At 37.3% G+C, this 21,628-nt stretch overlaps 4 protein-coding genes across 6 annotated transcripts; 3 read left to right on the forward strand and 1 right to left on the reverse strand.

The window, feature by feature from the left end:
• The first annotated feature begins 4,243 nt into the window (after positions 1-4,243).
• On the forward strand, positions 4,244-5,603 carry LOC126757428 (uncharacterized). Of its 3 annotated transcripts, none has more exons than XM_050471333.1 (4): positions 4,244-4,498; positions 4,561-4,728; positions 4,788-5,136; positions 5,194-5,603. In XM_050471333.1, the coding sequence occupies exons 1-4, from the start codon at positions 4,336-4,338 to the stop codon at positions 5,357-5,359; spliced, it is 846 nt and encodes a 281-aa protein (XP_050327290.1). In that variant the 5' UTR covers positions 4,244-4,335; the 3' UTR covers positions 5,360-5,603. The 3 variants fall into 3 exon arrangements, with proteins under 3 accessions (XP_050327290.1, XP_050327291.1, XP_050327292.1); XM_050471334.1 differs by having other exon boundaries at positions 4,244-4,504; positions 4,818-5,136; positions 5,194-5,559; XM_050471335.1 differs by having other exon boundaries at positions 4,244-4,504; positions 4,788-5,229.
• A 38-nt stretch (positions 5,604-5,641) lies between these two features.
• LOC126757425 (nucleolar GTP-binding protein 1) lies at positions 5,642-8,224 on the forward strand. Its single transcript, XM_050471326.1, has 4 exons — positions 5,642-5,793; positions 5,983-6,257; positions 6,343-6,673; positions 6,743-8,224. The coding sequence occupies exons 1-4, from the start codon at positions 5,746-5,748 to the stop codon at positions 8,042-8,044; spliced, it is 1,956 nt and encodes a 651-aa protein (XP_050327283.1). The 5' UTR covers positions 5,642-5,745; the 3' UTR covers positions 8,045-8,224.
• LOC126757427 (putative odorant receptor 92a) lies at positions 8,141-10,202 on the reverse strand. Its single transcript, XM_050471332.1, has 4 exons — positions 9,419-10,202; positions 9,154-9,355; positions 8,358-8,513; positions 8,141-8,285 (listed from the first exon to the last, which is right to left on the reverse strand). Exons 1-4 carry the CDS (start codon positions 10,165-10,167, stop codon positions 8,238-8,240), a joined length of 1,155 nt encoding a protein of 384 aa, XP_050327289.1. The 5' UTR covers positions 10,168-10,202; the 3' UTR covers positions 8,141-8,237.
• A 2,105-nt stretch (positions 10,203-12,307) lies between these two features.
• On the forward strand, positions 12,308-13,188 carry LOC126757430 (dynein axonemal light chain 1). Its single transcript, XM_050471337.1, has 3 exons — positions 12,308-12,555; positions 12,619-12,730; positions 12,793-13,188. Exons 1-3 carry the CDS (start codon positions 12,404-12,406, stop codon positions 13,093-13,095), a joined length of 567 nt encoding a protein of 188 aa, XP_050327294.1. The 5' UTR covers positions 12,308-12,403; the 3' UTR covers positions 13,096-13,188.
• Positions 13,189-21,628: the final 8,440 nt, after the last annotated feature.

Genomic DNA, 21,628 nt, shown 5'->3' on the forward strand with positions numbered 1-21,628 from the left:
TACGCATACATACATCTATATGTAGTTAGATTGCAAATGTGAACACACAAACACACATACACACATTTAAAATGAGATTTAGAAATTTTCGTTTGAAGTATTTTTTTACATTTCTTTCTTGCAGAATTTTATTTTTACTTTCCGAAATTGGAATTTTTATTTTTTAATTGATTCTTTTAATTTATTTTAATATTTGCAATTTTTTAGTTTTTGAAAATTTTTAATTTTTGGAAATAATTTAGTTTTTGAACATTTTTAATTTCTGAAAACTTTTCGTTTTTGAGCTGTTTTAATATTTGAAAATTTTTGGTTTCTGAAAATTATTAATTTTTGAACAATCTTAATTTCTGAAAACTTTTCGTTTAAAAAATTTTGTTTTTTGAAAATTTTTAATTTTTTAAATATAATTTTTAATTTTAAAACTTTTTGATTTATTTTAATGTTAGAAAATTATTAATTTTTGAACAATCTTAATTTCTGAAAACTTTTCGTTTAAAAAATTTTGTTTTTTGAAAATTTTTAATTTTTTACATATAATTTTTAATTTTAAAACTTTTTGAATTATTTTAATGTTAGAAAATTTTTAATTTTTGAAGATTTTTATTTTTAAATATTGACGTAAGAGAAGTTAATTTTTTTAATTTTTGAAAATTTTTAGTTTTTGAATTTTGTATTAATATTTCAAAATTTTTAGTTTTTGAAATTTTTAATTTCTGAAAACTTTTCGTTTTTGAAATTTTTTTTTGTTAAAATGTTTAATTTTTAAAATATAATTTTTAGTTTTAAAACTTTCAGAATTATTTTAATGTTTGAAAATTGTCATTTTTTGAAAATTTTTAATTTTAAAACAGTTTGAATTTTTCCTTTTTTTATATTTTTTCGAAAATTTTCTTTAAAATTTGTTTTTTCTTTCTGTTTACACACACACACAGTCCCACACATGAACACTAAAAGTGTTTTAAAACAAAACGAAAATATTGACGTAAGAGAAGTTGAAAATTTCTTTGTACACTGCCGCTGCAAATAAGCGCAGTCTATAGTAGTCATTGTGTTTAGTTGTTAAGGTCACAAATAATGATTAGCGACGACGAATAAGTGAAGCTAAAAAAGTAAACAATAGTTTTTTCTCGTATAAATGTGTAAGGCGCAGAGCAAAAGTGGAGCAGTGAATAAAAGAAAAGAAAAATAAATTTCCTAATTTTTCCGGCTGCACTTTGCTCCGTGCCAACTCGAGCTGCCCATAAATATGCAATTAATTAATTAATGTATTAATTAAAATAATGAATGTATTAACTTTAAGTTTATAGTAAGCCACGGCACACGCTTCCTAGCAGAGCAAGTCTTTACATTTATTATAAAATATTGTATACCCAATACCATATACACTCACGCACACACAAGCACACTTCAATACAGTCAGTATATGTATGTAGACAGCGCAGATATTACTGGGCAATCAAAATTAAATGGTAAAGTTAGAAGAAAACAAAAACAAACAGAAAAAAAAGAAACAAAAATGTTTTAAAAAAGCAAAATATGTAAGCTTAGAATGATTGCCCTTTAATATCGCAAAGGTATAACACCTAAAAGTATGCAACGCATGCGCGCAGGCGCCTTTGTTCAGCTGCTACAAGTAAAAGTACTCATAGAAAACTTGAATTTTTTTGGTGGTGGTCAATTTGTTTACACTTAATCTTAACGCTTGGTTGGCGCGCCGCAGCAAAAATGTCAAATATTACAACAAAAACGTGCCTCACGGTTTTTGTGTAATTTGTATGTACAACGAATGCGCACAACCTGCTCAGGTGATACTATTAACTATTAATTCTAAATATAATGTATGAATATTTAAATTATTAACCTATTCTCCTCTACATTGAAATTGTTTTTGTACAATTCGAAAATACAGAAGTTTCAAGATTTGGAAGAAGAAAAAATTTTAGAAAAATAACATTTTTTAACCTAAAAATATTAACTTTTCGTATTGGCATTTAACACGAAGCCACAAATTTAAGATTTGAATTAAAAAAAAAAAACAACAAAAACTGTGAAGAAATGAGAAGAATATTGTGTATACTACGTACTATCTTGTCATTACAACTTAAATCTTAATATTTTAACTTTAATATTTTTTTTTACTATTTAACTAAACTGTCAAATCAGATTTAAATCGAACTAATTTATTTGTTAAATCAAATTATGTAGTATGAGAGGAAGAAGAAGACGATGTAACCTAAAAAAGTATGCGTTTAAAATTTATAAAATGTAAAGTGTGTCGTTATGGCGTGAAAATGAAATAAAAATGTACTTATAAAAATTATGAAAATAATAAAGGCCCTTAAATTGAAACGTCCAGAAAACTGTTTGTAGTATATATGGTAAATGGGTGGATCTTTTGGAACTGGAAAAGAAGTAAGTTAAATAAAAAATATTTTTAGGAATATGAGAGCTCTTACCTAGGATTATGTGATAAATAGGGTTCTAAGGCGAGAGATTTGCGTTTTTGGGCTTTTGAAACTATATTTATGAAGATGCTATTGCTGTTATGATAAAATAAAATACTTCCCAAATAGTTATACGGACAGCTGATGAACTAAGCCTTTGGCTATTTGCCAGTTCCTAACTATTGAGGGGACCATTTCATTTAGTGGATGAGTACTTAGTACTACGTTCTTTATTTATATCATGCCATTGAGGATATGAACTTCACTTAAAAGAATAAAGGAGCCTCATAAGTATGGCCCCACCCTCAAACACCACCGTTTGAGTGACAAGGTTCAAGAAAGTTGTCATCGAAATCATCTAACGGGATACCAAGGACACGTGTTCTTTCGACTAGGCTGGACTATTGGGAGGTGTGATTTATTGGACATGTAAAGAGATGGTTAGAGTCATGCGGATACGGGTACGTATTTAGTGTGGCGGACTTTTCTGGAAAATTAAGAGTTTAACCTGCTATAATATTCCGACCAAAGTCGCGCGAATGTCTCTCGATATTCCTGAGGCATGTGATTTGATTGGACATGTAAGAGAGATGGTTAGAGTAATGCGGGTATGGGTATCTATCTGAAGTTAGTTGCATCCGTAGACTGATCTGTGTAATGATCTATATCGTCAACATAATCAAGTAATTATCCAGGGTGATTTTTACGAAAGCATCTCTCAGTAACTGCTGGGAGAGGAGTGGATTCTCTTCCTTAAATGGAAGCAGGCAGAACTCACTTTGCATGTGTTCAATGGGAGACAGTCAAATGCATTCTGTTATTATATAGAGTGCAATATTCTGACACATCTGAAGCTTACTCGCTTACGTTCTAAATATCGGTGCTGCATTCTATATGATTGAACGGTCGCCTTTTAAGTTGCCAACAAGGCCAGCATTCTCGGCTAGCGACTAGAGGATTTTGTTGCGGCTTTGTATTTTGCCAATAATGGCGGTCGTATGTGGAGCGAAAAAATACCAACTGTGGAGTGGAGCACCTAACATCATAGTGTTGTTAATAGTCGAAATGTTAACATCATCGACTGTGATATTACAAACCAGTCTCTACTCCTTCATCCAGTTTGTCCAGTAAATATAGTCCTTGTGGATTTAGTGGAAGAGAGTGTTCGACTTCTTGCATAAAATAAGCGAGAAAGATCGGTGATACGTATATAACTGTTTGCATCATCATCTGTTTTAATACAAGCCATCAATTCCATTACTTGACGTCAATATCGTATAATCATAAGCGTATGAGCAGACTTAGTGAGTCAGCGTAGATTGTTTGATGTCCTCTAGTAGCGTTGTATAGAATAATTTTGTCAAAAGCTTTTGGCAAGTCCAATGCTACTAATGTTCTCAATTGATATCTTTCTATAGATGTAAAAAAAATAACAAATTGAAAATTTTTTATACAACTTTTCAAGAAGAATAATTATAAAAAAATTTGGACTCACTTGTCATAGCATGATAACTAAATTAGCTTCTAGTAACGTTCCTAAGTCGCTTGCTATCCATACACCTAATTACTACGCAGGCATACACAGAATAACATTTCCAACAAGTTGAATGCTAATGAAAAGGTTGACAGTTGAGCGACAGAAGAACTATTATAACCTTTTCTTGATGACTTGATTGACACACATGCAACATGTGTCACCTTCAAATCACTCTAGGCGCCACCCGCACAGGCATAGTTCGTAACAGTCTGCAACAGAATGCCAACAGCACGAGTACTAACGCAGCTACTTCTGTTCACAATTGGTATTTCACACAACAAGGCGATATGTCCGCGCGGCACACATTTGGATAAATTGAAATTTAGTCTCGTACGCACGTGTCAACGCTCAGATATGCCGGCAATCGCCTATAAGAATGCATTTACCTTGGAGGATTGTGTACGTGAGGCGAAATCAGCGCGCGGCTTAGCTTTGAATTTTGGCACGCGCTTAAGAAGCAAGCAGATGGGGGCGGGTAGTGATGCTTTTGCAATACTGCTAACGAGGTTGCAACAAAGTATGAGTATGAGCGTTAATTTTAGTTTAAACTTTTAAATAAAAGTAATTTTTACTTCAAAGTCACGCGTCCCAACTCGACACACAATAAAGAAAATCGGCAAAGCGTCTGGCAGCAGCCACAACACCACTTCAATTGTCACATACTCGCTTGCCCCGAGAACAACACAATGCGTAGTCTGGTGAATGACAGTCGCTACGATTACTATAGCTTATATGGCGAGTCAATCGGTGGGTGTCTGCCAATAAATTCAAAATAAATTTTATATTTTTGCCATTTTTTAATTTAGCAACACGCAATTACACCTGCGTACCACAAGTGGGCTTGTTTCAGTTGCAGGTGAGGTCGGCGAGTTTCGTTAATGCCACACGGTATTGCCGCAATGCAACAGATATTGGTGGCGTGGCCATGTTGGCGCATGTTGCGTCAGCATTACGCACGAATGCGTTTGCGGCGCTGCTACGTAACTATAATGAGGCAGCGAGGCAACAGCGGGAACGTCAGCACACCTTGGCTTATGTGGGCCTGCATTTCAATCGCTCCTACAGCAGTGAAGCTATTGAGTATAGAAATATTGAACAGGAACCCTTACATTGCTTTCAATACGCAGCGTGGGCGCCGGGTCATCCTCGCACCGGGTAATTGTTGACGGAACGTTTTTTCTGTAAGTTTTGTTAGAAAGTTGCTAATTTCAGGGAAATGCTTGCGAATGTAAGCTGCGTTGCAGTGAGCAGCGAGAACACCTGGCTGACGGTAGATTGTGAGCGTGAATTACCTTCCATATGCGAGATTTATACGTCGAGAAGTGTTTTGAATGAAACGTTTATTATTGAAGGCACATGTGCACTCAAAACTTCATAATATTTTAGACTTATTTTACTTTACTTTAAGAGCTTGTATCTTAAAGAAAAAAATAAGTACTAACGCGAAAAGAAATAATAATAATAAAATGCGAATACCTCCCGCAATAAATGTTTTCTGTAAATACAGTTACATTTCCGAACGGAAGCTCTTCCACAATCCAATTACAACTCAGCTATACTGCAATAGGTGGCGCCACATAGCAATAAAAACCACCAAAATGAACATAGTTGGCAACGCGTCGCGCAACAGCTGACACCTCTGTTTTGCGGCATTGCCATTCATTCCCTTTTCATTTTGCATTGCACCGCGTGTGTTTGATACGCAACGCAATCGCATTTAAATTTAATTTTTTATTGTGAAAAGAAGTTGATTTTCACAACAAAATGAGTTTGTACAACTTCAAAAAGATTATGGTGGTTCCGCCAGCAAAGGTATGTAAAAATATCACTTTTACTTTTTATCAAAATAAAAATAAAATGAGTGTGCTTTGAACTTGTTGCGGAGCACCTCCCACATAACCTCACTCTCATTCGCTTTTGTTGTCTGTTTACAAACTATTGTGAAATTTCATATTTGCTAATATTTACGTACATTTGTTTATTTTATAACAACAATGGCAGGACTTCATCGATATTATGCTCTCAAAGACACAGCGCAAGACACCGACTGTTGTGCACAAGGGCTATAAGATTTCGCGTATTCGTGCCTTCTACACACGCAAAGTCAAGTACACGCAGCAGAATTTCCACGATCGTCTGTCACAGATTATACAGGATTTTCCGAAACTAGATGACGTACATCCATTCTACGCCGATTTGATGAATGTGCTGTACGATAAGGACCATTACAAATTGGCTTTGGGTCAGCTGAACACAGCTAGGCACTTAATTGACAAGTGAGTTTATTTTTTGTTGACATTTAGCCACGTGCAAATTATTTATTTATTTAAAGTTTAAATTTTAAACAAATCCAATTTTCAGTGTTGCCAAAGATTATGTGCGTTTGTTGAAATATGGTGATTCGCTTTATCGTTGCAAGCAACTCAAAAAAGCAGCGCTTGGTCGTATGGCTACAATTTTAAAGAAGCAAGCTTCAAATCTCACATATTTGGAGCAAGTTCGTCAACATTTATCACGTTTGCCTACCATTGATCCCTATTCACGTACCATTATCATTTGTGGTTTCCCCAATGTGGGGAAGTCATCGTTTATCAATAAAATTACACGCGCCGATGTAGAAGTGCAGCCATATGCTTTCACCACCAAGTCATTATATGTGGGACACACAGATTACAAGTATTTGCGCTGGCAGGTGAGTTAACGTACTATATTAAAATCTGTTGGTTCACGTTTAACTTATTCGTTGTGCCGTGTATTTTAGGTTATCGACACACCTGGTATTTTAGATCATCCCCTGGAGGAACGTAACGTCATCGAAATGCAAGCCATTACCGCCTTGGCGCATTTGCGTTCTTGTGTGCTCTACTTCATGGATATCTCTGAACAATGCGGTCATTCAATAGAAGAACAAGTGCAATTGTTCGAGAGCATCAAGCCGCTATTCACAAACAAGCCACTGATTTTGGCGGTCAATAAAATCGATATTATTGGTCTTGAAGATCTATCAGAGGACAAACGTGAAATCATCACCAAATTGCAAGAAGATAAAAATGTGCCCGTTATGTTCACATCCACAGTCAGTGAAGAGGGTGTTATGGAAGTGAAAAGTGAAGCTTGTGAGCGTCTGCTTTCGTACCGTGTCGAGCAAAAGATGCGCACAAAGAAGGTAGATAATATACTAAATCGTCTGCATGTAGCAGAACCCAAACCGCGCGACGATAAGGTACGTGCTCCATGCATACCCGAGCAAGCGTTGGCACGTCTCGAAATGAAAGCAGAAAAAGCGGAACGTAAACGCAAACTCGAACGTGATATCGAGGAGGAAATGGGCGATGATTACACTTTGGATCTGCAAAAGAACTACACTGAAATACCCGAAGAGGAGCGCTACGATGCTATACCCGAATTTTGGGATGGTCACAATATTGCCGACTACATTGATCCCGATATCTTCTCCAAATTGGAAGAACTCGAACGCGAAGAGGGTATACGCGAAGAAGGCGGTGTATACGCTCTACCTGATATGACCATGGATGAAACACTCAAGGAGATACGCGAAATGGCGAAACAAATACGCGGCAAACGCTTCGAGCTGCGCGATGACCGTCGTCTGGCATCGAAAAAGAACAAGCCAGCAATTCCACGTCACAAGCAACCCAAGGTGCGTGATCGTTCGGTCGCTAAGCTGCGTGAAACCATGCAGAATCTGGGTGTCGACATGTCCGGCACCGAAAATGCCAACTTCACTAAATCCGTTGTGGATCTGCGACGCGGTGTGGTGGCTGTTGGCACTAAAGAGTTGAAGAAACCACTGCTGGACAAGGAATCGTCAGCGATAGTGAAGCGCACAGGACAGCCATTGAAACGTGCGCCAGCGCGTGATACAATGGGTGTCAAGAACGTGGCGATGAAGAAGAAGGCACAACTGATGGCGAAACGCGACATTGCTAAGAAGGTGACACGACTGGGATTGAAGGGCGAAGCCGATCGCTTTATCGGCACCAAGATGCCTAAGCATTTGTACTCGGGCAAACGAGGTACGGGCAAAACGGACAGACGTTAAGCGTGTAGCAAGTGAGCGGCGGGGCTGCTGTTGGGCGGGCAAAATGTTGAAACCTTTAGCTTTTATTTTTTTTGAATTATAACAAACTCAATAATGTACTTTTACATTGTGCTATGAAACAATTTGTGTATTTAACTAATAAATATGTGAATTTGGATTGCATTTCATAACAACAACAAACTATGCTTGTCATTTATGTTGTTTTCAAAACGGTGAAAATTTGATAAGCAGTGCTCAGAACCTGCAAGTATTTTAAAAAACGCAATTTCAGTTATTTTTATATTCTGATAAAACAAGCAAATTGTTGCTTTACCTGTTTGAGTGTGATTAGCGAAACGTCTGATATGCCAGCTACGTTTAAAGCGATTGGCCGATAAGTGCGTAATAACATAAACAAAACGAGACGCTTATAAACCGGCGAGCCATCAGTCCAATTGTGTGCGTAAACAGCGGTAAAGAGATTCGCACTCTGTCAACGGTAAAAAAAACGAACCAAGAAAACGTTAACTTTGCCTGCAATGAAGCTGTAATACCCTTCACAGGGTAGAAAAGCTCTTATTTTGATTTTGATCAGTCAGTTTGTATGGCAGCTTCATCATACGAGTATAGCGGTATAATCTGAATATTATGTTCGGAGATTTAAGCGCTGCCTTCGACAATAATCTGTGTTACAATTTCGTGAAGATTTCTAGTCAAATCAATAACTGTTCGACACAAGAATTTGATTTGGATCGGTCAGTTTGTATTGGAGCTATATGCTATAGTACTACAATCTGTACAAAATCTTCGGAGATTGTAGCGTTACCTTGGATAATAAATACTCTATGCTGAATTTCGTTAAAATATATCTTGTCAAATAAGAAAGCTTTCCTTACAAAGGCTTGGTTCGATAACGTCGGTTCCGACAAATGACAAGCTTCTTGGGGAAAAAAGGAAGTGTGTAGAATATCAGATCAAACACTGAGGATTAGTTCGCAAATATGTATATAGAAAGACGGATGGACATAGACTCCGACGTTTCCTTCTGGGTTCTAAAAACTTCCTGTCAAACTTAATATACCCTGTTCGGCGTAAAAAAAAGCTTGACAATTTGTAATCGCGGCACTTACGTTATCCATGAGTTTGTCACCATAGTAGCATGTAATGACCACTTGTTTCATTTCGTAGACGAGTAAAAGAAACACTTTCAAAGCAAAAATGAAGGAAACATCATCGAGTAGTTGATAGGCGCTAAAGCAAAGTATGAACGATGAAGAGGCTAAGCTGAAAAGTATTGACGGCGCAAAAATGCTATTCACATCCTTCGCGATTCTAAGAAAAAATACTACAAAACGTTACACAACTCTTAGTTCCACATTATCTAACGTCACTCACGTCAAAATCTTCTGATGATACTCAATGATCGCTTTCAGCGCACTTAAACTACCCTCCTCGGTCGGTTGTAGCTCTTTAATGCGCTGCGCCAACAAATCCAAGTGCAACATCAACTGCGATACCGAACTGAAGAGACACAAATCGGCGCTTAATATAATTAAGCCGGCACAAAAGCTGCAAAAACACGCGAATAACAAGTAGACGATATAAACGAACAGGGACTGCTCCAATGGCACGGGATACCAAAATAGTGTAGGCATGATATATGAGTAGACGCCGCTGGACCATAGGTCGTAGAACGATTGCACTATGGGATATGTTAAGTACACAATCACAATGTACTTGAAGAAGTTATAGAGCAGCGTCTGAACGTGCGCATAAATGCGTAGATAATTCTCCAATTTGTAGTGGCGCTCCACTTCCGCACTCGGGTACAGCGCTGCTAGTTGGCAGTGACTGTTCAGTAGCAGGCGGCGATTGTAGACGAGAAAGAGTATCTTGCCGCCGCTAACGGTGGTGTAGTTGAGCAGCCCCGCGGCGGCAGATTGCTCGGCAAAAGTGCGTCCTGGCTCCAGTATATAGCCGATCTGATGCAGAAACATTAGCGCAATGCTGACCACAATCAGTATGCGTTGATATTTGGTATGCGGCATTTCCGGTTGTTGCAACAGAATGCCCAAAAATTTGAGATACCTAACTGGGCCGGCGGTGAAGCGTGTGAAATTCGTATTGTGTTCGATGGCGTTCATGGCGCGATATTTAAAATGAGGTCGCACACGGATATTGCACTGTGTGGGGTAAAGCTCGTGTTACGGCTTTTATATTAATTTTTATGCGCGTAAAATTTATTTTCTTGACGAGTTGCTAACATCTGGTATTAACGGTAAATTGGCTTGACACATTTTTTATCCCATGCAATTTTGAACCTGTAACCGCAGAAACGCCTTTTTGCCATTTTTTAAATATCAAATCAGTTTCTTTAAAAGTTCTTGCAACAATTTGTCATATTTAATGATGTATTTGCTTCCTGGCGCTATAATCAACGCTAATGTCAAGGTCAAATTGTACAAGAAAAATGCTTTCAGAACTTGTTTTGCAGTAATAATTTATTTATGGGCAATAAAAGTGTTATTTTGTGTTGTGTTAATCTTTTTTCTTCTTTATTAGCGTAGACACCACTTAGGGGGTTAGAGCCGAGTTAACAACAGGGCGCCAACCATTTTTTCTTTTCGCTGTTCGGCGCCAATTTAAGATTCCAAGTGTAGCCAGGTCCTCTCCACCTGGTCTTTTCAACGGAGTGGAGGTCTCCTTCTTCTGCTTCCCTTGGCGGGTACTGCGTCGAATACTCTTAGAGCTGGAGTGTTTTCATCCATTCCATCGACTGTGGAATTCACCATTATGCAAAAGACCATAAATGTTGGCAAGAGTTATTTTGTGATGGATTTCGAGGCTGACGTTATTGTTGGTGTGAATAATGGTTCCAAGATAGACGAAACTATCTACGACTTCGAAGTTATGACTGTCAACCGAGACATGGGAGCCAAGTCGGGAGTGCGACGACTGTCTGTTTGATGACAGGAGATATTTAATCTTGCCCTCGTTCACCACCAGACCTATTTGCTTCGCTTCCTTATCCATTCTGGAAAAAGCAGAACTAACGGCGCCGTTGTTGAGGCCGATGATATCGATGTCATCGGCGTACGGCAGCAGTTCCCAACTCTTATAGAAGATAGTACCTGTACCTGCCCTATTTAGTTCTGCAGCTCGAATTATTTGCTCAAGCAGTAGATTGAAGAGATCGCACGATAGGGAGTCGCCTTCTCTCAAACCTCGTGTGGTATCGAGCGTCTCGAAGAGGTCCTTCCCGATCTTGATGAACTTTTGGTATTGCTTAACGTCAGTTTACACAGACATAGCGACATAGCGGCAGCTCCTTTTCGTGCTGTCAAAAGCAGCTTTGAAATTGACGAAGAGGTGATGTGTATCGATTCTCTTTTCATGGTCGATTGTAGATCTTCCAGGCCTAAAGCCACATTGATAAGGTTCAATGAGTTTGTTGACGGTGGGCTTTATTTTTTCATACAATACGCTCGATAGAACCTTATATGCCATGCTGAGCAGGCGAGCAGGCTTTTCCCACGGTAGTCGGCGCAGATTGTGGGGTCCGCCTTTTTGTGGATTGGGCAGAGCACACTTAAATTCCAATCGTCAGGTATGCGAAGGTAGAATATCCTTCACAAATAAAGAAGTTTTCATATAAGAACTTGACTTTAAACTTAATATTCTCTGGTCAGGGATAAAAAACATTTCTTAAATATTTCTGTGGAAAGTAGGTGTTTAGTCTGTCCGTAGGTCCGACTGAATTAGGGTTTCCTCGCTGGTAAGTTCATGAAAAGTAGTGTTTCGATCGTAAGTCGATCCGAGAGATGTTAGATTAAAAGGTTTATGGGAATTTACCAGATCAAATTTAAATAAGACTGTACTTTCGCTCATCTAAACTTGTTTACATTCCTAGATCCGTGAATAATATTACTTCTACGGTGAAAGTCTAGTCAAAAATTTGATGCAAGAGGAAGATTGCTTAGAAAAGGTGAAATTTTGGAAATATTGCTCCCAATTCTTCCCTCTTTATCAACACAAATGCATATAACAACGAGGACTAAGACTGCTGAGTTTAGCAGTGAAGTTGTTTTATGTCAATATGAAATTGTACAGTTATGGTCAATACTGGTGGAGTAACAGTAACAGTACTCGAGCGGCTATAAGTTCATATCATATCCCTTTCAAAACGAGACTTAATCCAACTATTTTACCACGAGCGGAAATATTTTTCCACGTGAACTTCACCTCCTTTTGCTTAGCAAGTCGCTGTAGTCATAACAACCGAAATGTTTGATTAATTAACAACACTACTAGAAAAATATTTTTTCCAATTAATGCCACACTTTATGCAAGTTTTTGAGCACTAAATTTCAATTTAAAACAATGTCAAAAGCCACAACAATCAAGGAAGCACTGAAACGTTGGGAAGAACGTGAACAACAAAGCGCCGTCGAGTCCAAAGTGATCGAGTTGCAATTTCAGTGGCCGCCAATCGAGAAAATGGACAACACGCTCAGCAACTTGGTTAATTGTGAGTAAGTGTGGTAGCTTGTAATCTATTACAAATTATATAAACTAACTTACTAACCACTTAATAGACGGCTGAGTCTCTCTACTAATATGATCGAGAAGATTTTCGGCTTGAATGGCATGAAAAACTTGCGTGTGCTCTCTTTATCGCGAAATTATATTAAAAATGTTTCAGGATTGGTACGTTCTGCTTGCAAAATAAATATTAAAAACTCGCTGATTGTTTGTGCATTTCTTCACAGGAAGCCGTCGCCGACACACTCATCGAGCTGTGGCTGAGTTATAATTTAATTGAAAAGCTGAAGGGCCTCTCTGCATTGAAAGCTTTAAAAATTCTTTATATTAGCAATAATTTGATCAAAGATTGGAGTGAGTTTACACGGCTGCAAGAGCTCGAAGCGCTGGAAGATCTGGTGGTGGTAGGAAACCCATTATCCGAAGGCATGGATGAGGCAACATGGCGCGCTGAGTGTATCAAACGTTTGCCCACAATACGGAAGTTGGATGGCGAACCGGTGGTCTTGAATGAAGAACCAGTTTTATAAATGTGAAGTAATTTAGTAATATAAGTTTTTAGGGTTAGCATGATAGTTTTTGAAAATGAATAACAACAAAGATTCAGCAAAATTTTTGTTGAATTTAGGATATACTGACTTTAAAAATACTATTTGCATATGAATGTGGACTATCCAATCAAGATTTTTAGTAAGTGTAGTCTTTTCGAACGCCTATCACCAGCTGAATACACCTACGACTACCATAGAACATTATTGCCTTTACTACGGTTTCATAGAGTCAAAATACTACCTTTGGTGAGTGTCCACACAATTTCCGTAAGACGTAAGCCCCGAAAGAGAAGAGCGGCATGTTTGGGATCTTATATTTCTTAATAAATAAAACCATTTCAGTTTTACTTCGGTTGAGGGCTAGGCCGCCTCTATTCGCCCAGTTGGATATCACGATGAGGTACTCTCGGTTTGGTCGTAGACGATATTTAGGAATTTTCCTTTAACTATAAGGAACAACATCATCACCGTAGGTGATATTGATATCATTGGCCTCAATATCCGCGCCGTTAGTTCTGCTTTCTCCAGAATGGATAAGGAAGCGAAGCAGATGGGTCGTCGTCGCACTCGCGACTTGGCTACCACGGTACTGCGGGCAGTCCATAACTTTGAAGTCGCTGATAATTTCAACTATCTTGGAACCAGTATCAGCACCAACAACAATGTCAGCCTCGAAATGCGACGCAGAATAACTCTTGCCAACGGGTGTTACTTCGGAATAAGTAGGCAATTGAGAAGTAAAGTCCTCTCTCGACGAAAAAAACCAAACTCTATAAGTCACCCATTATTCCCGTCCTGCTATATGGTGCAGAGGCATGGACGATGACAACATCTGATGAGTCGACGTTACGAGTTTTCGAGAGAAAGGTTCTGCGGAAGATTTATGGTCCTTTACGCATTGGCCATGGCGAATAACGCATTCGGTCATCTGGTTTCGCCTGGAATCTCTAATAGGCGCCACATAGGGAAAAGGAGAAACGACTAGCGCGCTGTTGTTAACTCGGATATAACCGCGTAAGCGGTGTCTACGCCAGTCAAGAAAAAGAAGACACGACGCACGCGGGATCAGTCAAAAAAGGCTATTGAAAAATGTACCTATACTTGGATCATCCTTCTTCTTCATCTTTATATAGACATATGTATGTATATATCATCCGAGCAAATATGATTCGGAGAAATCGAATTTCCAAAGAAATCACGGCTACATAATCGTTGAAAATGTTGCCGAGGTGTTTTGGATAGTCTAATTTCTAATAAACGCAAGAATTTGAGCGAGAGAAGGCATTCAGTAAAGGTCATTAAGCCATAGAAAATTTGATTTGCAGAAAATTCATGGATTTTTCACCACGATAATGGCCCGTCACATTCTAGCTTGATTGTGACTCATAATGGTCATCGCTCAGCTACCGTATTCACCAGTTTTGGCAACCCTGGGACGTTTTTGATTTCGAAACAGAAAAATACGGTTCGGTGAACCCGCCAAAAGTATATTGAAGCCATTAAAAGTCATTCACTGGCGGTACTCATCCTAGCCGAGGCTTTTAAAAAGTTATGAAAAAGTGGATTAAGCATTGGCATACCTGTATTGGCTAAAAAGGAGCTTATTTAGAAGGCGATAATAAAGATTTGTATAAAAATACTTGAAAATGATTTTTTAATGTCAGTTCGGGTCAAATTTGATCAAATGGTATGCGTATATGAGAAGAAAGGTCAAATCCAAGTACGACCAACTGATAGCAAATAAAAGTACTAAAAATGAATTGCGAAACTAATCAAGCTCGCAAAAGCTCTCATTATCCAGCCATTATGACGCTAAATGAAAAATGCAAAATGCAATATTATTGCGCATTTTATGGAGGATGCAATATTATGGAGTCACTCGAAAATTCATCACAGTGAAATGACCAACAATTCGAGTAACAATCGTCAATGTAGAAGGGCAAATGAAAACTGAAAATAGTATTTGCAATTTTGTGCATATTGGACTATGCAAACTGCATGAAATGTAAAATTCAACCACAAAAGAGCAAATTGCAAAAAGCAAAGTGAATGAGAAAAAAGAAATATATGCGTGATTGTGGTCATTTTAAATGACATTAATTTTTGGTTTAGAATACTGCAGTTTTTGTTGTGAATTTGATGTGCATGGTTTTTTTTTTAGTTATTTGGTCTTGTTGTTGTTGCTGTAGAAACATCAGTGATGACAGACAGCGCATTGCCAATGAAGTTAAGGACACACACAAACATATGTATAATATTAACTGTAAAAAAAGCGAATGCATTATGAGTGTTGACTGGGATTTGTTGGTGAAAGCTGGTAATTTGAAAAGAAAAAGGATGTTGCCAGTGCGATTATCTGCGTGCGCTTTATAACTGCTGAACTCAAAGGCGCACCCACACATGCACATATAAATACAACCACAAATTGCATTTATAAGTTGCCATGCAAACCAAAGTCTTGCCGGCTGCTAAGCTGTCACAAGAGTAAAGTACCTTTGGACCATTTTAATGATGTGAAAATGCCATGGAACCAGTTGCCTGCATTTGTTTTTGTTTTTTGTGCGTTTTATCGGTGTAAAATGAAGACTTTGCGTGTATTAATTCGCAAGTTCTTTGCAATCTAAACTACCTTGATTATTTCCTTGTTTATTTATTAAGTTGTGGCAAAAGCTGATAAGTTCGACTTTGTATCTGTATTTGTTTGCTCAGCTGTTTGTGTTATTGGCAACGTAATTTACTAGCGAATTTATCAAATAAACAATTATGACGAGCAAAATCAACAGCAACATAAATAATTAAATGCCTCGTATTGCTCGAAAACATTGAAAACAAGCGTAAATTGCAATACCCAGCAGGAAATTGAACGGCTTGGGGGTACGAGGAGCTGTTTCTGTGATTAATTCTGAACTATGCGTTGTTTTAGCCCCCACTGTATAGTTCATGCGACTAGGACAGCGTATAATCTAAAATTAAACTGAAACATATAAAAACGAGCTAAATTTGAGTGTAACCTAACTTTTTTTTTTACATGCACAATGTGCAATGCTCAAAAACAAAGAAATAATCTCAGGTATTGACAAAACTTTATTGGAAGAAACGATCGGAAATCAGTATATTAGCGATATGAGGTACAGACTTTGAACCTTTCGTTCATATTCAGCGCTAAAATACCTTTACATATACACGATATTAAACGGTTTAAAGTTGGGTGGAAAGTCCGGAATCCTTATTTTGGGGTTGCCGATTACTTTAAAATGTCCGAGTCGATTCGAGGCATGGACGATGACAACATCTAATGAGTAGGCCTTACGAGTATTCGAGAGAAAGGTTCTGCGGAAGATATGTATATGGTCCATTTGCAACGGTGAATACCGCAGTCGATGGAAGGATGTAGTGAAGTAAGAAACAGCGGCTATGCTGGCTAGGTCATGTCGTCCGAATGGGTCAAAACACTCCAGATTTGAGAATATTCGATGCAGTACCCGCCAAGGCCTGCAGAGGAAGACCTCCACTCCATGGAAGAGATCAGGTGGAGAAGGACCTGGCTTCGCTTGGAATCTCCGATTGCCGTCTAGAACGACTGGCGCGCTGTTGTAAACTCGGCTATGGCCCGGTAGCGGTGTCTACGTCACTAAAGAAGAAGAAAATACTCGATAACATGCTTTTACGCATTTTTTAAAGATAATTCACACTCTGTTTGACATACTGGGCATCTGTTAGACTAACGAGAATCATTATATATGTATATTATATGGAAGCTGTGCTAATTTGACCGATTTCACACATTTTCGGCATTAATAATGTGGTTTTATTTCGGCTTAGACACCAAATTTGGCTAAAATTGGTTGAGTAGTTCTTGAGACTTAGGATTTCACCTAAATAAGGGCGGTGCCGCGCTTTGATATAGGATCTATTCTACCCTCTTCTTTATCTCATATGGTCACAAAGGTCCACCACTCTGAACAATTCCAGGAGCTTGCTGGCTCGATGAAGGTGATGTGATCCCTGTCCATGTAGATGGATCCAAGGCCTTGAGCCGACAAGGAGACGGAATTTGTCTCGGGGGAGGTTGATCATATCTCCAAACCTTGCTACGTTGTAGCCTCCTTTTAACACTAGCTTTAGGTGTTTGTGAGATATGTACATTAAACTTTTTTGGGCATCGGGCCACCCTAAACTTCTTCCGCTACCAAGGAACAAATGTACCAAGTTCTGTCGAGATATATCCATATTACAGCTTGTACGGATGGATGGACCGGCAATCAACCGAAATTAAAACGTCTCGACATTCTCCATATATATGATTTTTAGGTGTTACAAACAACCGTTAGCTGGGCAAAAATGTTATTGCAGAGCATAGAGTGACACGTTGTGAAAGTATGAAAAGAAAATCGTAAATTCCAGAAATTTCCAACTCTGCTGCTCAATTTCCAGCTGGGCCATAAAGTTGTCATACTATTTTGTATTCATGGCGCCTCTTCATAGATACAACAGTACACTATATTAACAGAGTGCGAATATTTCAATTAATTCTCGCACAAATTGAATTGGTTGCCATTGGGCAAATGGTAAGTTTACTCGTCTATTTTGCAATTAATTTTAGACTTTACATCAAATGCATTGAATTTCGTGCACACAGCCAGAGAGACAGACTGATAGACGACATTATATGTTTGTGCGGTTGTTTGTTTTTCATGTTTACTACTAATTTACATGTACTTGCATTATCTGTTGCCCAAATAACTGCAAAGTAGTCGTGTATTTATAATAATTCGTTGTAATTTGTTTTATACGGTAAATATGGTAAATGTGGACTGGTCATAAATATGTGCAGAAAAGTATAATTTAAAATTTCACTAAAGAAAAATGTAAAGTTGGTTGCTGAGCATAATTTTTTTATTAAATATTTTTTAAAAAAATTTTAATTATTATTTTTATTATACATTTTATTTTATTTTTAATTTTTGGTTTTACAACTGAATTAAAATTCTTAATAACTGTCAAAAGAATACTTCAAATATGAATATTTATTTTTATACCGTTATTAAGTTTGCATGTTGATTAAAATATTCCAAGAATAACCGCACCTTTACCACATTATTTATATTCACCTTATGTTCTGCCATTGCCACATTACCATCACACTTGGCTTTCTGCACGAAATCTGATAGCATGTTTGCTTAGTTCATTTAACCGTTATTGTAACCAGCAGAGTAAATTGACTGACAAACTAATTTAATACATTTCATCTTCAGTTTTAAGTTGCTGCTCTTCTCATCGCCGTTATATTCGGTTATAATCGTGTGTGCGTATATATGTATGTGTGTGTAAGTAAATATAATATTTCATTTAATTAAATATTATTTGATTTATTTGTGCGAAAAGCAGCGGAAATGAAAATCAGTTTAATTAATTTCATATATTAAAATGAAAAATAAGAATAATATTTAAAATTAATAAATTATTGACTCAGTAAATATTTCATAATGTATTGACAGAGGATTTATTTGCCTGTAGAGTCTTTGTGCCGCACTATTTATTTAACATTTAAATGCAATAATTTTGTCTCATTATTAATTTGACTTCTTGTTGATTGCTTGGTCATTATTCAAAATTAATGTGAAGCCTAGAAAGCGCTTTGGAAACTCAAGCTTATTATTAATAAGTACATTCGTGTCCATGAGGTGTTTCTGAGGGCCACACTTAATTACTATCTATTGATATTGGCAGATAATTAATGTGATATCTCAATATACTTGTGGATTATTTGGTGTAGTTAATTAATGTTTGTGTATGGAATTTTTAATCTAAATTGAAGATAAGGCGTATGGTTAGGTGTAAAATACTTCATTTTGACCTTTGTAATAAGCTAGATTCTCTAATATATCACATTGCAATGGTTAAGCTTTGATCTGATTTTACTAATCTTCTTCTTTATTGGCGTAGGCCACACTTATGTGGTTATAGCCGAACTAATACTTGGTTTAAATCGTGAGAGTAACATACATATAACAGATCAATTGAAAAGTATTCGGCTTGTCACATAGATGGCGCTACTAGAATTAAATCCAAATGAGTTTCAGTTAGCCCTATCCTTCAAATGGCGCGTGTGTAAATTTGACTGTTGTCGGATCAATAGTTAGTGGGTGCTACGCGAGCTCACTTTTCAAAAACCTTGACGAGTTGATGATTCGGAGCAATGTTTGGATGTGTTCAAGCATAAGAAACCAGAGTTTTTGGACAATATGTGACAGTGGATGGTATATGGCTTCATCATTTCACTCCGAAGTCCCAATAGAGAAGAGGGTTTCTACGACAGTGAAATTAGCTTTAGATTACTAACAAGTCATCAAACAATGTACCGTTTGGTGCTAAATATATACATATTATAACGGGTGATTCAAGCAGAGGTATTTTTTTCAATAGCCGTTTTTACAAGATCACGCGTGAGTGGTGTCAAGCTTTCATGTTTTGTTCAGTACAGACAACGTTTACAAATCCTTCAACTTTATTACGATCTGTAACGAATGTGTTTCGCGTGCTTCGCTCAACTTATGGTCAACATAATCGGCCTACTGAGTTTACGATTCGCAACATCATTGATTCGGTGCCGTTCACAGCAACTCGGATTGACATAAGGAAAGACTTGGAGAAATCTAATTTTGAAAGTGTACAAAAAGCTTGTGCAAGAACTGAAGACGCACGACCTTCCCAAGAGGCATCGCTTTGTTCTATGAGCTCTTGAAAAGTTCCAAGAAGATTCGACGTTTTCGAGCTAAATTTTGTTCAGCGATGAGTCCTATTTCTAGCTCAATGGGTGTGTAAAGAAGTAAAATTGCCGCATTTGGAACGAAGAGCAACCTAAAGATATTCATGAGCTGTCATTTCATCCAGAAAAATAACGATTTGGTGTGGCTTGTCGGCCTATATAATCATCGGTCTATAATTCTTCAAAGATGATGCCGGTGAGAACGTACCCGTCAATGGTGACCGATATCGCGCCATAATAACCAATTATTTGGTGCCTGAAATTGAATTTATTGAGAGAACACTTCGGTGAGCAGATAATATCACGTTTTGGATCGGCCGATTGGCCACCAAGATCGTGTGGTATCACACCGTTGGACTTTGAAGACAATCCCACATCGATCCAGTCACCAAAAGTAAGACTCAACGAATGAACTATCTGAGACGTAGCCGCGGCCAACATTTGAAAGAGATAATCTTCAAGAAATAAAAAGAATGTTCTTTCGAATGATAATAAATATTCCCCATTAATTTGAAGCTTCTGTATTTTTTCTTTAAATTTTTTTAAATTGTATTTACTCTTTAAAAAAATAGGGAACCTCGAAACGAATTACTCTTAAAGATAGATACTGCTTATTTATCCATATCCTGACTATTGTTTTACAGATCACAACTCTTAAGCGAGAAAAAAGCTTTTAGCCTCATACTTATTCAATGTAAATCTGTTGTTTTTACATATGTACAAATATTGTATTACACCACAAAAATGATTATTTGCAAATTTTGAAAAGCATTTGAATGACTGCCATTCTAATTAACCAAATTAAGCTAAAAACTTGTAAGCCTTTGCACTTTAAAAGTCACTCATAATGCTAAATAGCAAGTGTGAGCAAAAGTAAATAAATTCACTTATACGCACACGCACACGCGCACAAATATACATATTTATGGGCACAAATGCTAAACTATATATGTACACATGCATAAGATATATTATCTCTTGCCTAACACAATGTTCACACTGAAAAATCAATTATCCGCTTAACAGCAAATAAATTTGAAATTTCATAAGCTGCAATAAAAGCAAACACACGCCCGACCACAAAACGAAAGAAACGGCAAGCGGGTAACAATAAGGATTACAATGCAATATGCAGATTTTATATGAAAAGTTTGCACAAACTTTTTAAACATTGCGGAATGTCTAAATCAGATTGGCCGTAAACGCCACATGGGACTCACATGGAACTGCCAAAGCCAGCGAGTATGTGGAATATTTCCGGTACATTTATAATAACAAAATATTTGTGTAGATATAAAAACAAAAATCACAAAATAAAAAAAGAAAAGAACAAAATAATTTGAATTTTGAGGCAACTTAAATATTTTAACGGAGAATTGGCTGCACATATGACTGCCGCTGTAAGTAAGGGCGTACGAAGCTGTGTGCGCACACATATGCATTGCAACTTTGACACCTAAATCCCAATCTCAATATTAGTTAAGCCACACTTGGGCACTTGTGCACTTGAGCACATATTGAATGAATGAAGCAGCACACTCGAGTGAGAAGTGTAAAAATTCATAATTTTAATTTAAAAAGTTTTACATGAACTTTTCAAATCGTTCAGTTGCACACACCAATATGTATATATGTATATGTATGTATGTAGATGTATGAATGTGAAAAAATCTAATCATATATGTGTGTATGTAACGCCAATGTACCTGCGTTACCGCACAAGTCGGAACTTTTCGCTTTGAT

This window comes from Bactrocera neohumeralis, chromosome 4 (assembly GCF_024586455.1).
Source record: "Bactrocera neohumeralis isolate Rockhampton chromosome 4, APGP_CSIRO_Bneo_wtdbg2-racon-allhic-juicebox.fasta_v2, whole genome shotgun sequence".
NCBI lineage: Eukaryota > Metazoa > Arthropoda > Insecta > Diptera > Tephritidae > Bactrocera > Bactrocera neohumeralis.